Source organism: Epinephelus moara, chromosome 18 (genome assembly GCF_006386435.1).
Source record: "Epinephelus moara isolate mb chromosome 18, YSFRI_EMoa_1.0, whole genome shotgun sequence".
NCBI classification, from domain to species: domain Eukaryota; kingdom Metazoa; phylum Chordata; class Actinopteri; order Perciformes; family Serranidae; genus Epinephelus; species Epinephelus moara.
Window position 1 is genome coordinate 24194253 of NC_065523.1, and position 13987 is coordinate 24208239.

The 13987-nt window shown below is 43.3% G+C and overlaps 1 protein-coding gene across 1 annotated transcript in view; it reads right to left on the minus strand.

The window, feature by feature from the left end:
* Positions 1-13987, minus strand: part of LOC126405666 (dynein axonemal assembly factor 5-like) — a 38767-nt gene that overhangs the window by 3992 nt on the left and 20788 nt on the right. The window contains exons 9-12 of the mRNA XM_050069507.1: positions 12770-12917; positions 9083-9233; positions 5495-5651; positions 5091-5282 (exon numbers count right to left, since the gene is read on the minus strand). Coding sequence (XP_049925464.1) covers positions 5091-5282; positions 5495-5651; positions 9083-9233; positions 12770-12917 — 648 coding nt within the window. The remainder of the gene's footprint in view (positions 1-5090; positions 5283-5494; positions 5652-9082; positions 9234-12769; positions 12918-13987) is intronic.

Here is a 13987-nt window from a genome sequence, read left to right on the forward strand (position 1 = left end):
GACGGCTATTAGACGTTTTTTAAACCAAAAAATATGTTGTGCAGCTGTATATTTTCAAACAGGGAATTTTGTTTTGCATTTTGATTTGATCACATTCTATTTTTATAAAAGCACTTGTGACATCTCAAATGTGGCTTTGACTTGCAACTGAAAACATGTCATCCAGGGTACATGTCTTAAAATTTTTAAGACTTCCGAAGGATTTTTAAAGACGTTTTAATGCCAATTATGAATTCAACACCTTTTAAGACTTTTTTAAGGACCTGTCAGAACCCTGACAGAAGCTCAGAGACATCAATTAAAAAGAGAGTGACAAAGACAATATCAAAAGAATTTCAATTTCTATTCTTGCACAATATATATAGATTCAAGCACTTTCAATGACCCATGTCTATGTATATCTGTTCTCCAAAACTGTCCTTGATTTTGTCCCCTCAGATTCACAAACTTTCAACTTTCAATTATTGTCATCAAATCCAATGAAAAGATCAAAACCAACAATTTTCACTCAACATTTTCAGACTTCCCTTGACTGTCTTTGACTCTCAGACCAAAATCCATCCGTTCCTACTGAAGATGTAAATCTTCAAGACAGATGTTATTTGTACCTTGATGTAAACAGCCAATATGGCTTTATATGTACACCCGGGTCTACAGTTATAGTTATATGACGTTAACATGAATGGGTCTATTCAGCTATTCTGCTTAAGTTTATGTACACAGTGTGCATTCAGGAGCTTTAAACATCCATCCATCCACCCATCCTCATTCTTTCGGTCACTACCCAGAGCTCATGACCATTGGTGATGGTTGGGACGTAGATGGACCAGTAAATCAAAAGCTTTGCCTTATGGCTCAGCTCCCTCTTGACCACAACAGTCCAGTACAGGGCCTGCATCACTGCAGAAGCCGCGCCAAAACCGCCGATCCATCTCTCGCTCCATTCTACCCTCACTCGTGAACAAGACTCAGAGATACTTGAACTCCCTCGCTTGAGGCAGTTTCCCACTCCCAACTTGGAGGGGGCAATCCACCGTTTTCCGGCAGAGAACCGTGGCCTCAGATTTGGAGGTGCTGATTCTCATCCTGACTGCTTCACACTCAGCTGTAAACCACCCCAGTGCATGCTGGAGATCAAGGTGTGATGAAGCCAACAGAACCACATCATCCGCAAAAAGCAGAGATGCAATTCTGAGGTCACCAAACTGGACCCCTTCCTCCCCACAGCTGTGCCTTGAGATCCTGGCCATGAATATCATGAACAGAACAGTCAGAGACAAGGGACAACCCTGGCGGAGGTCAACACCCACTGAGAACGTGTTCCTAAAAATCAGAAATAATAAGGCAATGTTGACTGACAGAGCTTTTGAACCTCAGTCTCCTTGGTAAAAGTCCTGTGTTTAACTCACCCACCACGTTTTACTGCCTCCATAGACTCTACACCACCTGACTTTCTGGCAGTACATCTGTGAGTTTTTTTTTGTAAATTTACCACTTTAATCTTAGAGAATTTCCGAGACTGGCTGGTACCAACCCTAACCATGATCTCATTGCCCAAATCCTAACCCTCAAAATGACAAAAACTAGCCTATCACAAAAAGCAGTGGGATCCATTACAACACGTCGTAGGGATGGGTGTACAAGTGTGTGTGACTATTCTCACCCATGTGCAAAGCAAATCACCGAATCTTTTGAATATGGGTCACAAATATTTAGTTTTATTTAAGGAAAGGGGGTAAATAATGTCCTTAAACAGCTGGGCACTGTGGTTTTTAGCAAATGTTACTCAAACAAAGTAAATAGCACTTTTGTTGGGGAATACATGCACCTGTAAGTTTGGTGCTCTAATGAGTATTTAAAGCAGCAGGACAGTGCGTGCGTGATCAACTGAAAGTAAACTAAAGAGCTCATGTTCATCAAACGAAGGAACATGTTACCCAGTGTAATGGCGTGGCTCATTGAAGTGTTTTTGGATGACAGTTGAGATCTACAGCACAGAGGAGTAAGATCCATCAAGGTCACAGACAACACTTGTTAGGAGAATAAATTCAACGTTGACTCTGGTCTTTTCATGGGATTTGTTGACAAAAGAAAAATATAAGACATCCTCAGACTTATCCATCAACTAGTATCAGTTTTGGTGAGTAACTTATTGCCAGAGCATGAGTACGAGATAAATCATATCCAGCAGGTTGAGACAGCAAAAAAAAAATCTCAAAAATGATCCCTTTCATGTTTAAACTGGAACATACAGAATTACCGTATAGTTTTTCAAAGCGGATCCTTAAAGTACACACGCGCAACACACAAAATCACTCAACTACAAGAAATACAGATGTACAGTGTGTGGGCGAAGGCCGGTTAATACACTTGATCTACATGTGTTATTCTGCCTTCTGCAGTCAAGGTTACGGACACTTTTATAACTAATGGCAACAACGAAAATGCTTATTGTCCTTGGACGGCTTTCAAAAGCTGTCTCGCAGAGCTAGAATTCATGGTATGGAAGCTATTGCTGCATCTGGTGAGTGTGTGAATGCCTTTCCCTCTATGTCTAGCCGTATGAAGATGAGAGATCCCGTAGAGAGGCCCCTCTGCGCTGGCTAAGGCATCAGGGCTCACCTGCGTCCTGTCAAAAGTAATGACAGCGAACATCCATGAGAGTGGGAGAGAGTGAAAGTCCAGAGGAGCTGAGCCTCGGTTACACACACATACACACTTCAGGAAAAGCCACTCAGACTTTCCATGGATGCATCAATAAAAACACAGCCGTGAAGCTGCAAGTCTGTCACTGAAAACACTGGGTATGAGAGGAGGAAGTTAGACGGACAGATAAAAGACAAAGAGATTAAGCGTGATGGTTGTGAGGACAGATGTGAAAAGGTGGCGAAGGGAAGGGGGGGTCCCCATGTGGTTAACATTAGGTGAAGCTGTTCTGTGTTGGAGGGAGATCCTGGGTGGAGAGGCAGACAAACAGCCCATTTTACAGCAGGTATACTGGCAGAAGAGTTACACAAATATTAGAGTTTACATATTAAGGGGACAGTTCACTCCACAATATACAAAATACATTTGAAAAACTCAACAGAAATGTGTCTTTCCATAAATCATGACCTGGTTACTCAAGATAATCTACAGACTTTGCTGTGAGCAGATTTATGTTGCAACCATTTTATTTTTACCGAACTACACCTGCCAACTGAGTCACCACGCTGAAGGAAGTGTGCATCTACTCATGGACGAGAGGATTGTACTCGTACTTAACAGCACAAGATGTAAACATTAGGGCTGCCCCCGACTAAGAATATTCCCAGTCGACCAATAGTCATCATTTAGGGCCATTAGTCGACTATTTGCCCGCATGTTTACGATATTAATTTAACTATTAAATTATATATTTTGGGTGGGGCAACACAATGGTTTGAGTTCAAGGTGTGAGAAAGAATAGTCTCAGTAACATTGTTAACACTGTGCTACATTACAGAGAAATACAAAACCGTACTAATGAACCTTCATTAATATAGGCCTATATTTTATCTACAAGTGCACGTCACACACTGAGCGAGCCGCCTGTTAATGACGCTGTGGGCTAATGGGCATGTAGCTACTTCCATGTTTCAGATGATACGTCATGTTTGTAGTCGACCAATGAAGATGAGTTTACATATCACCTTGGGTTCGTCCTTCACCTTCTCAAAATGATCCCACACTTTGGATTTCCTGCCCGGCATGTTATTAACTAGCCTGTGGAATAACCACAGGTACCAGCCCTGGAAATTAGGGGCCGTACACATGAAGTGTCTTTAACCGCCTGGAAAGCGCTAGGTCGGGCTCTGGGTGCTACTCAAGTAGTGCAACTTTTTTTTTTTCTAAGTGACCATTGATATCTTACTGTCTAATGACAATTCTGGTCGACTAACATTTGGTTGACTATTAGGGGGCAGCCCTTGTAAACATTAAAGGCGTCCTCCTTGGATGAGCTATACCTTTAAGTCATGTCATGTAGTTCTTACATGAAACTGATCACAACAAGGTCTGTGGATTATCTTGAGTTGCTTGGTCATGATTTCTGGAAAGACACATTGCTGTTGAGTTTTTCAAATGTACTTCTTTGGCACTTTGGGCACCACAAGCCGAGTGCCATCTAGTTCCATTATATTTGAGAGCAGGCAGACATCTCTACATGTGATATCTCCAACACCTGGCATCGCAGACCAAAACAATCTAGATCAATAAATAGCACTAAAAGGTAAAAGGAAAAATATGTAGTATTAATTTTGGGGTGAACTGTCCCTTTAACCTGTGCAGTGTCCTTCTCAGGTGGGTGCTAATCCATATCTGGATCTTGTGTTTCACTCCTGAGGGCCACGTCCATCCCGGCCCCTAAGGCCATGCTTTGGCAGGAGGAATTGGTTGAGCTGCTTCTGGTGATAAATTGTGTGGAAACAAAGGATACCAGAGAGCTCCTGAAATAAAAGACAGGGGGAATCTGCTGGCAGAGTGCCAGGCAATTATCTAGTGTTTGATAAAGGATACCCCAAATTCCTCTCATCCCTCTGTGAGTGTGTCGGACGCAGCTGGCCGGTCTGCAGATCATCACGGCTAAACTCTGCTTTCATCGTCACCATCATCATCTGTACTATCTGTATCGGCTGAACATGTTTATCAGATAATCGCGGTCATAAGGTCCGTATCACACAATCATTTCAAGTCAGACACATGAGAATGTTTCGTATTATGTTTCCCATAATGTCATATTCACAATTCCTCCTCATTCTTACCAGCACTGGTATCTGTGGCCTGTCAAAGCACTAGCGGACAGCTAGAAAAAAGTCTGCTATATTATATTTTTTGACAAGTGTAATGGTTATGATTACTAGTCAGGACTCATAAAGAGCTGAGGGAAAAGCTTTGGTACATTCCACATGGAGTAAATCCTTAAACTGTAATGTTTTATCCACTTTACGTTTGCACCCAGCATTACACCGCCATTTGCTTATCTTTCTGTTAAGCTCTCACCATCAACTACCAATCAAAACTCCATCACTGTTTTAGATGTTGCTGGTTCAACACACCCCACCCCGTCTCACCGAGCACTTGGTCTTGCACCGAGCTGTCAGGGTCATCCAGGTGCAGGAGGAGCTGCTGAAAGAGGAGCTGCAGATGAGGAGCAAAGAGCTCAGGGTTGTAATCTTTGGTCAGGCTGGACAGCCACAGCCCCAAGGCCTGCAGGGCGACACCGCGCACCTCCTCGCTGCTGTCGTCCAGGCGCTTCAGCAGCTCTGTGGACGGGAATATAAATATTAGATTAGAACCATTTTTATCCTCATTGTAATCATTGTTGTAACTTTGCTAATTTGATGATGTTTTTTAAAGTTATTTTCAATGAAAGCAGACATTATAGAATAAATCACAAAGCGTGCATGTAAATGTCAGTGTGCGGTGTGACAAAATGTACTGCATCAATTTGCCTCCGTGTGTGTCCTCCACCTACCAGGGTAGACCTTGTTGAGGGCCTCAGGCTGCAGACTGGTCCCTATGAGCCTGAGTATGGCGGACAGGGAACGACAAGCCAGCAGCCTGCCCGTCTGAGAGTCCTCTTCCAGAGCTGACAGCACCCGGGGACTCAGTTTGTCCTCCAAACACAGCAGCTGCACACAGGAAAGGCACAGACCGGCAAAGTCAACTTAAAATGTTATATGACACGCTCAAAGTCTGCTCATAATATGTTTAATATAATTCAGACTCACTCAAGGTGACACAGTTTACATAAAGGTGTTTTCGTATAATAAAGCAGGGCTGTATCGAATGGTTCTATAAATGCAGATGCATTTTCATGTCCCTTTGGAGGAAGCCTGATTCAATGGTGCAGAATCCTGCTGACAAAGTTGCTATTCCAGCTTTGGCAGCAACTGCCTACACTGCAAAGTGACTCAAAAAGAAGGAAACTGACTTATCAAAAAGTAAGACTAAAAGAGAATCTGAGAATAAATGAAGGCAACACATGTCCGTACTGGCAAAGCACTTTAGAGATGGAGAGAAAATGTTAACAGTTTAGCCGTCTGCTAAAAAAAAAAAAAAGTGTGCTTCCAAGTCATTTCCACACCTCAACAACGAGAACTAGGGAAGAGAAGGCTGATTAGTGAAACTGACGACAAATCCCAAAGAAATAACTTCCCACACTTTTCTTTGATTATTTACGTTGAATTTTTCTTTTTCACAACCAAAGTGAAATATCACCTGAAGCATGACATATTCACTTCAGGCCTGGATCAGTTTGTACAGACGCACAGGCATGGAGCCCAACTTTAGCACTACAGTGAGGACCGATGTTTTCATCACACCAGCAGATGAGAAACAGAGGAAATGGACAAACAAAGTGAAGCTGAGCGTGCGGACCCGCGGGCCAAGAGGTAATGGCTAAAACCTCTGTCACCCCGTCTGTTTGCTATCGAAACCGTGCAGGCGAAACAGTAAAACAAAGGAGCGAGGGGAGAGGGAGGGAATGAGACAGAAAGAGGAGGAAAATTTGGCAGAGAAGTGATCCGGCATTACATCAGTGACAATCTGAGGGTGCCAAGTGTAACCAGAGCTGCTAATTGTTTTCACAGGGAGCAGTGAGGAAACCACGGCCCTCTAAATGAAAGGCTGTTTGATTTGCCCGTGGAAATACACACATAACCTTCTGTTGTCACACCCATCAGGACATGTTGTTTATTTCATCTCTACTGTAACCTTAATGTGAACTTTTACTCGGACACAGCGAGCGACACGGTCCTGTTAAGTCACCACTTTTCCAGATTTTTCTATTCTTGTGAGGACATTTGGGTGCCAGCAGATAGTAAAAGTTTGATTGCACACCCACGCCCATGCTGACATTGTCCCCCAGCTGTTTGCTTTGCCTTGTAGTTAAAGATGTGTGAATAGGAGAGGTGTGTGAGCCGGTTTCAACTGGTCACTCTGCACACGCAAGGGCAAACATAGCCAGATGTGCGTGTGTGTGTGTGAGCACACATACTGTAACTGGGCACAAGCTCTGACAGGCAGGTGCAAGGGCATGTCCCGGTGATAGTTCCTCCGTACAACAAGGGCCCACAACAGTGGAAGCATTGTTCCTCGGGGACAAAGGTATGTGAACCCGCTTGCCCCCTCGTACACCTGCTACCTGCAGCGGCCAACTCTTTCAGCCAAGGGAATGGCGGATGATATATTTTCCTAAATGGCCAAGGGGGACCATCTATTTTGATGTGAAATGGACAAAACAGACAATCTGAAGTAAATGTCAACTCCTGGTGGATTCAAAAAATGCACTACCACATCTTTTCCTTTACAGCTGAGTCAATAAAAAGTGTTTCTGCAGATTGGAGATCAGGAGTGCGTACTACTGGAGACCTTTCATATCCGGTTTTCTCTTCCAATGCTTATGCATCCCATTATACAGGTGGAAATAGATGTAAACCCTGCAGGGCTGGGTATCAGGACTCATACCCTTAAGGTATCGAGTACCAATAACTTCTCAAAACAATACCTGAATTTGATCCTTTTTATACTCAAATCTAGAAAAAAGTCTACTTGTATGTTTTTGCTGGCAGCCAAGAACCTCAAGCACTCTTGAATTTAATGCAACATGTGCTTGGCCTACTACCGCAGCAGCTACAACCCCAGTCCGTGGTGTAAAGAGAGTCAAGACCACCTAAACTGAGACCAAGACATGACAAGACCATAGTGTATGGAGACGAAGGCCAAGACTTTGAGGGTCTGAGACAGAGTCAGGACCAGACCAGTGAGAGTCCCACACTGAATGACACTTACAATAGAACATGCAACATGTAAACCACAGACACTCCTCAGATTGATCTAAAAGATCCACATTCCCATAAAAACACCTACAGAAAACAAATAAAGATTCCTCCTCCTTCACCCAAGTGTATTGCCATAGAGTATATATGCATATGTGTGTATGTATAAGTGTATAAATTGTCTAGATAACATAATCAAAGGGCATTGCAGAGGTGAATTTTATGTGTGGGAATTTTCCGTTGCTTTCTATGAGCAAACACTGAAGAGCTGAACTTACTCCTTTTACACACAGGCAATTTAGTAATATCCTTGCAGATATCCTTGCAGTCGTGGTCGTGACTGTTGTTGAAATAAAATCCTGAGTCCTCTTTGTCTGACATCGAGACTGGACCGAGTATAAACATGGTCGAGTTGAAGATGAGACCTTCAAAGCGTGGTCTTGAGACCAAGGCCAATCTCAACTACTACAACACTAAAACACAGTATACTTGGCAGAGTTAGCAGTTCAACGTGCCGAGATGCCACCAAATGTTTTAAAGTATAGCCACACCACATGCCTGTAGTGTCAGGTGAGACTTTAAGCATCTGTAGCACAGTATCTGGCCAAATGTCTCCCCTTCTGTTTCTGAATTATGGCGTTGAATTATGGCCATAATTTTTTTTTGCAGAACATTTTGATGTCACATTGAAGTTGACATTTGACATCTTGGATATAAAATGTCATTATTATGTCCTCTTAGACATATGTGTGAAATTTTGTCATAATTAGCATATGAATTCTTGAGTTATGGCCAAAAACATGTTTTGTGAGGTCACAGTGATCTTGACCTTTGACCACCAAATTGTAATCAGTTCATTCTTGCATCTAAGTGGATGTTTTTCCAAAATTTAGGACATTTTCTCAAGGTGTTCTTGAGATATCGCATTCACGAGAATGACGTACACATGGTCACAGTGACCTTGACCAGTGACCATTAAAATCTTATCGGTTCATCCTTAAGTCAAAGTCGACATTTGTGCCAAATTTGAAGAAATTCCCTCAAGGTGTTCTTGGGATATCACCTTCACAAGAATGGGATGTACGTACATAGGAACAACATAATGCCTCCGCCAGCTGTCACTGGCATAAAAAAGTATCGAGTGAAGCACTTTGGTGGTATCAGTGTCACTTAAAGGGTACTGGTATTGTCATTTCTTAAACGATACCCAGCCCAAACCCCTGTGTGTCATATGTACCTTTGTGTACATGTCATCTCTGCAGCATTCATGTGTATAACTTTACCTGTCCAGGTGTGATGGCCCCTCCGTGCAGCAGGGCCAGCACACAGCTGAGGGCTGCGGTGCGGACAGCAGCAGCGGTACGACCAGCGTGCCAAACCAGGTTAGGAAGCAAGATGTCACACAGGAACCTCTCTGACTCATCACGGAAATGCCTGGAGGGAGGCAGAGAGTAGAAACATGGAGACAAAACAGGAGGAGGCCATTGGCATTTATACATTTTTAACGACTAGCAAGGAATAGCGCCCATTTGGAGGACAAGTGGATGATGATGGCTGTTGGGAATGCAGCAGCAACAAAATGGCTTTGCTACAGTCATTTTCCCACACTTGATGCAAGGCAGAGGGGGAGGCGAGGAGTGCAACATCTGGGCGTCCTCCTTTCCCTTCTCCCTCTCTTTTCCACGCTGGTTTAGGCCCTCTGACATCCTGTCACACACTTCCAGAGTCTGCACTGCCCCTTTGCTCCAGACCAACTCCACCAGCAGCTACACTGCCTCCAGCCTCTGGCTATTCAGCTGGTGTCACAAAAAACTGGTCATGACTTTAGATAATATGTGCTGTACTGTTTCATCGCCAGTAGGGGGAGACTGCGTGCCACTAAAACAGCCAGCACTGTGCACTGCTGCCTTAGCTCAGTCTCGTCATCTTGACAGGTGTTGAAAGCTCATCATGAGTGACGCCAGGAGATGGAAAGACATTTTTCCACATAGCAGGGATGATGTCCAAAGGAAAAGAAGAGTGGGACTTTCACCTTTTCGCTTGTATGTCTGTGCACAAGCACACACATTTCCAGGGAGTTTTGTCTAAGCACCTTATAGTCACAAAGCAGCTGCGGAGCAAACAACAATCTCTCACAGCACATATAGTATTTGAATTTGTCATCGAGTGGAACTGGGCAGCAAAATAATTTCACCATCTTATGAGCAAACTTCTATTGTCCAAATAACTGATTCAAACAAAAGTCATTATTTAAGTTTGTGTTTGACACGTTTAGTTGAGTTGCGTAACACAGGAATACAGTTCATTCCTTTAAACATCAGTTTGAATATTTCATATATACTGATTTTGGACACATCCAAATTATTATTGTGATAATGTTTTAAACTATATCATACATTTCTTCCTTAAGATGACGATCAGCACTCTCCAAGTTTGGAGAAGCAGGCAGGAGCACTGCCACAAAGCTAAGCAATGCACTGCTGTGGATGGGGGTTAGCAGCAAAATGTATTTTAGCCATCTCCAAAAAAGGCCCACCTAAAAATAATGACATCAGTTTAAGTGTGCGCTATATTTGGAATATTTTTTACTGCTTTACCTTACTGCCAGACAGCCCTTTCTGACAGGGAACTGAAGCTGTTATATCGCTCTCTTTAAAGCCACCAGACTCCACTGACATAACAGTAATTTTACCTCGCTGAGCAAAGAAGTTGCTGGTCAACAGCTGCGTCGATCGATTAGTTTGTGTTGTTGCGTGACTGAACTTATCCTTAAAATCTAACTGGATCAAGGCAGTGGTAGACCAGCAACTCCTGTGTTCAGCGAGGTAAAATTACTGTTATGTCTATGGAGTCTGACTTTGAAGAGAGCAGTTCAGTTCCCTGTCGCAAACGGCTGTATAACGGCATGGTAAAGCAGTGAAAATATTCTAAATTCAGCGTATACATGAACTATTACTGACTTATTTAGGTGGCTAAAAATAAGTGTTGCTGCTGGCCCCGTCCACAGCAGTTTACTGCTTAGCATCTGCATTTGAAGTTCTGTTTGCTTCTCCAAACTTGAGGCACACTGACAGTCATCTACTGTATGTAATACACTGACGATGGATAAGTACCTCATACAACCCCACTTCATAAAATCTGAAACATCCTTTTAAGGGAAAACACATTTGGAATAAGAGGAGGATGTCACCACAATCACAACTTTTTTTTCTTGTTTTATATCTTAAAAGCTGAAATTGAGACTAAGATGGATTCCCTCTGCAGTTCACACATGCATGAAAGCACACACTCTTATCTCACTTGTAAGCTGCACATGATTTCGGCCTACAGAGGATGAACTTTCATTTCTCACACATCGCCTTCTACTTAAATTTCACTTCAAGCTTTGTAATCACAGCGCACAAATCCACATGAAACAAAGATATTATGTGTGTGTGTGTGTGTGTGTGTGTGTGTGTGTGGATGAAAGGCACTTCCATGTGCACACACTTACTTTCCCTTTCTGCTTGTTCTATAGCGGAGCTGTCATTATGTCATTTTGGTTGCGGAACAAAGAGAATAGGTTTTCTCTATGACTATCATTGTCCTCTTGATGACATATAGCGTGTGTGTGTGGGCTACAATCTGCTGAGCAAAGATAAGGCCATAAATCATGAATGAAGGGATGAGATGAGCATGAATGGAAATATTATGGCAGACCGCACAGCCCCACATGCTGTATGTTAAGCATTTTGCTTGAAACCTTTTGAAGGTGTAACTTGATTTCTGTCTCCTGATGGACCTGTGATTACCGGAGATGTAGCTGAGGAATGAGAGGAGCAGTTAGCAGCACAGGTGGCCGTGCTGGGAGCGGGGCGAAGAGACAGAGGCTTCTTTTGTCTGATATGCACATGTATGGCTAAAATAATCTGATGAAAGCTGAAAGCAAAGTTCCAATTTCCAAGTTTTTGGCAAAGGTGGCAGAATGTTTTGGCTTAAGAACACTTCTTGTTGTTTCTGCAACATTTTTCACTGACAATGATATTATTTTGAGTTATACTCTTTACACTGCCGCCAGGCTCAAGCCAAAAGCTATTGCTCATATTAACCAATGGAAACCCTTATGGACCATTTGGCTGCAGGGTTAGGGTTAGTTGCACGCTGCACAGATGTCTCCATGGCAACCTCCTGGACGAGGTTCGTCTGTCTGATGGACAGCAGCAGCTGCTGTGATCGCTGGCACCCGGAGGGGGCCTCTGGCTTAATGCATTCCCTCAGATTAGCTGTGAACTCAGCCTGCAGGCTGCACAGCTGAGGGCTCGGAGGGGACCCTGGAGGGTCCGCAGAGAGGAAGAACCCAGAAACAGGAGCTCCTCTCTGGGTGCCAGACATCCCTCCTGTCCTTCCTCTTTCATCACTCAATAACCATTTAAAGGTATTACTAAATCACTGAAGAGAGATTCAGACATCATTTGCTTTTGTCTTCTTCAGGCATGCTGGGAAGTGATTTGAGTTAGTCTAGCTGATACTCCCAAAGGGACCATATTAACTCCAATGGGACCTCTTTCACTCTATGTGGTGAGTCTGTAATGGGGTTTATGATTTCTAAAGTATGATGAACTCAATCACACCTGAATCCTCTGCTAGTCCTAAAGAAGCTGATAGGGATACAATGACCTCATGAAAATGATACTATAGTGTTTTGTGTTTCTAATTATAGTCCCTTGTGGGCTTGGTACTAATTTGCAGGTTCATGTGGGGTTAAGTCCAAAAATATGAGTTGGGCTAATAACAATGACTTTAAAAATCTCAGACTAGACAAACACAAACAACTAAAGCCCGATGTGACATCATGCAGTGATGAAACGGTGGTAAATCAACCTGCAATTTAGCGGTTATGCGCGTGTCTTTGCTTCGTAGGATAATTTGCTCTGTGTGTGTATATCAAGATGTTAATATGTGCACAACATTTATGTATGTGCCCCTCTCACCCCTGGGAATCCAGTGTGTTGGCTGCATCCAGAAGCAATTTAGCAAGCATTGTGAAGATGCTCATCCTCATCTCTGGGTCTCTGTCTGGTTGAAGGCAGCTGTACAGCAGAGGCATCAACTGGCTGACAAACTCCCCGATCACTGGACCTACAACACACACACAGAAGTTTGCATTACTACTATTTCAATAGTTTTTTGGGGCATTGTGTGCTTTTATTGGACAGTTAACAGTACAAATCTGGGGAGAGAAGAGAGTAGGATGTGCAACAAAGTTCGAAAGTTCTGCGGCCTTAATTGAACCAGGAATGCTGCAGTTATGTGGCCTGCACTTTGACCACTAGGCCACCGGATACCCCTTCTATTGCAATATATTCAAAACTCCAGTGTGACCTCAGCACTGCTTGAACCTGGATTATTTGTCTTCCTAACTTTGGCACTTTATTGGGTCAGCAGTCAAATGACTTGAATTTATTCAGTAACCCAACTCATTTAAAGCCTTTAAACCACCATGATGGCAAGGTGGTGCAGTGGTTAGCATTGTTGCCTCACAGCAAGAGGGTTCCTGGTGCGAACCCAGGGTGGGGGAGCTCTACACTCTGGGTTTTGCCAGGTACTCCAGCTTCCTCCCACAGTCCAAAGACATGCAGGTTAATTGGTGACTCTATATTGGCCGTGGGTGTGAATGTGAGTGGTCAACTGTTGTCTATGTGTCAGGGTGCCTGTCTAGGGTGCACCTCGCCTCTCGCCCAATGTCAGCTGGATAAGCTCCAGCCACCTATTCTTACAAAATCAAGTTTCCTCTTTTCAAAGAGAAGACACTTTCATTTAAGCTATTTCGTCCTGACCATCTGTCAAATGCTAAACAAGAAAAGGCCCACACTGACTTAAAGGCTAACTTTGGTATTTTTCAACCTGGACCCTATTCTTACATGTTTTTGTGTCAAAGTGACTGATGGGACCAACAATTTTTGAAGTTGGTCCAGCATTGAGAGAGAGGGCTGCAGCCGGCAGCCGCAAAACAGGCTGCATGCAACCACTCGGGGCATTTGTGCACCATCAATGTACATCCCCTAAAAGTGCTTGCCTTTGCCACTGACAGGCTCAGATTATTATTTTAGGTGTGTGACATCATTATGGAAAGGATCCCTACAGAGACTGACATCTTTGTTACAGAGTAAGATCCTTTATATTTAACCAGAAACAGCCCCATAATCAGC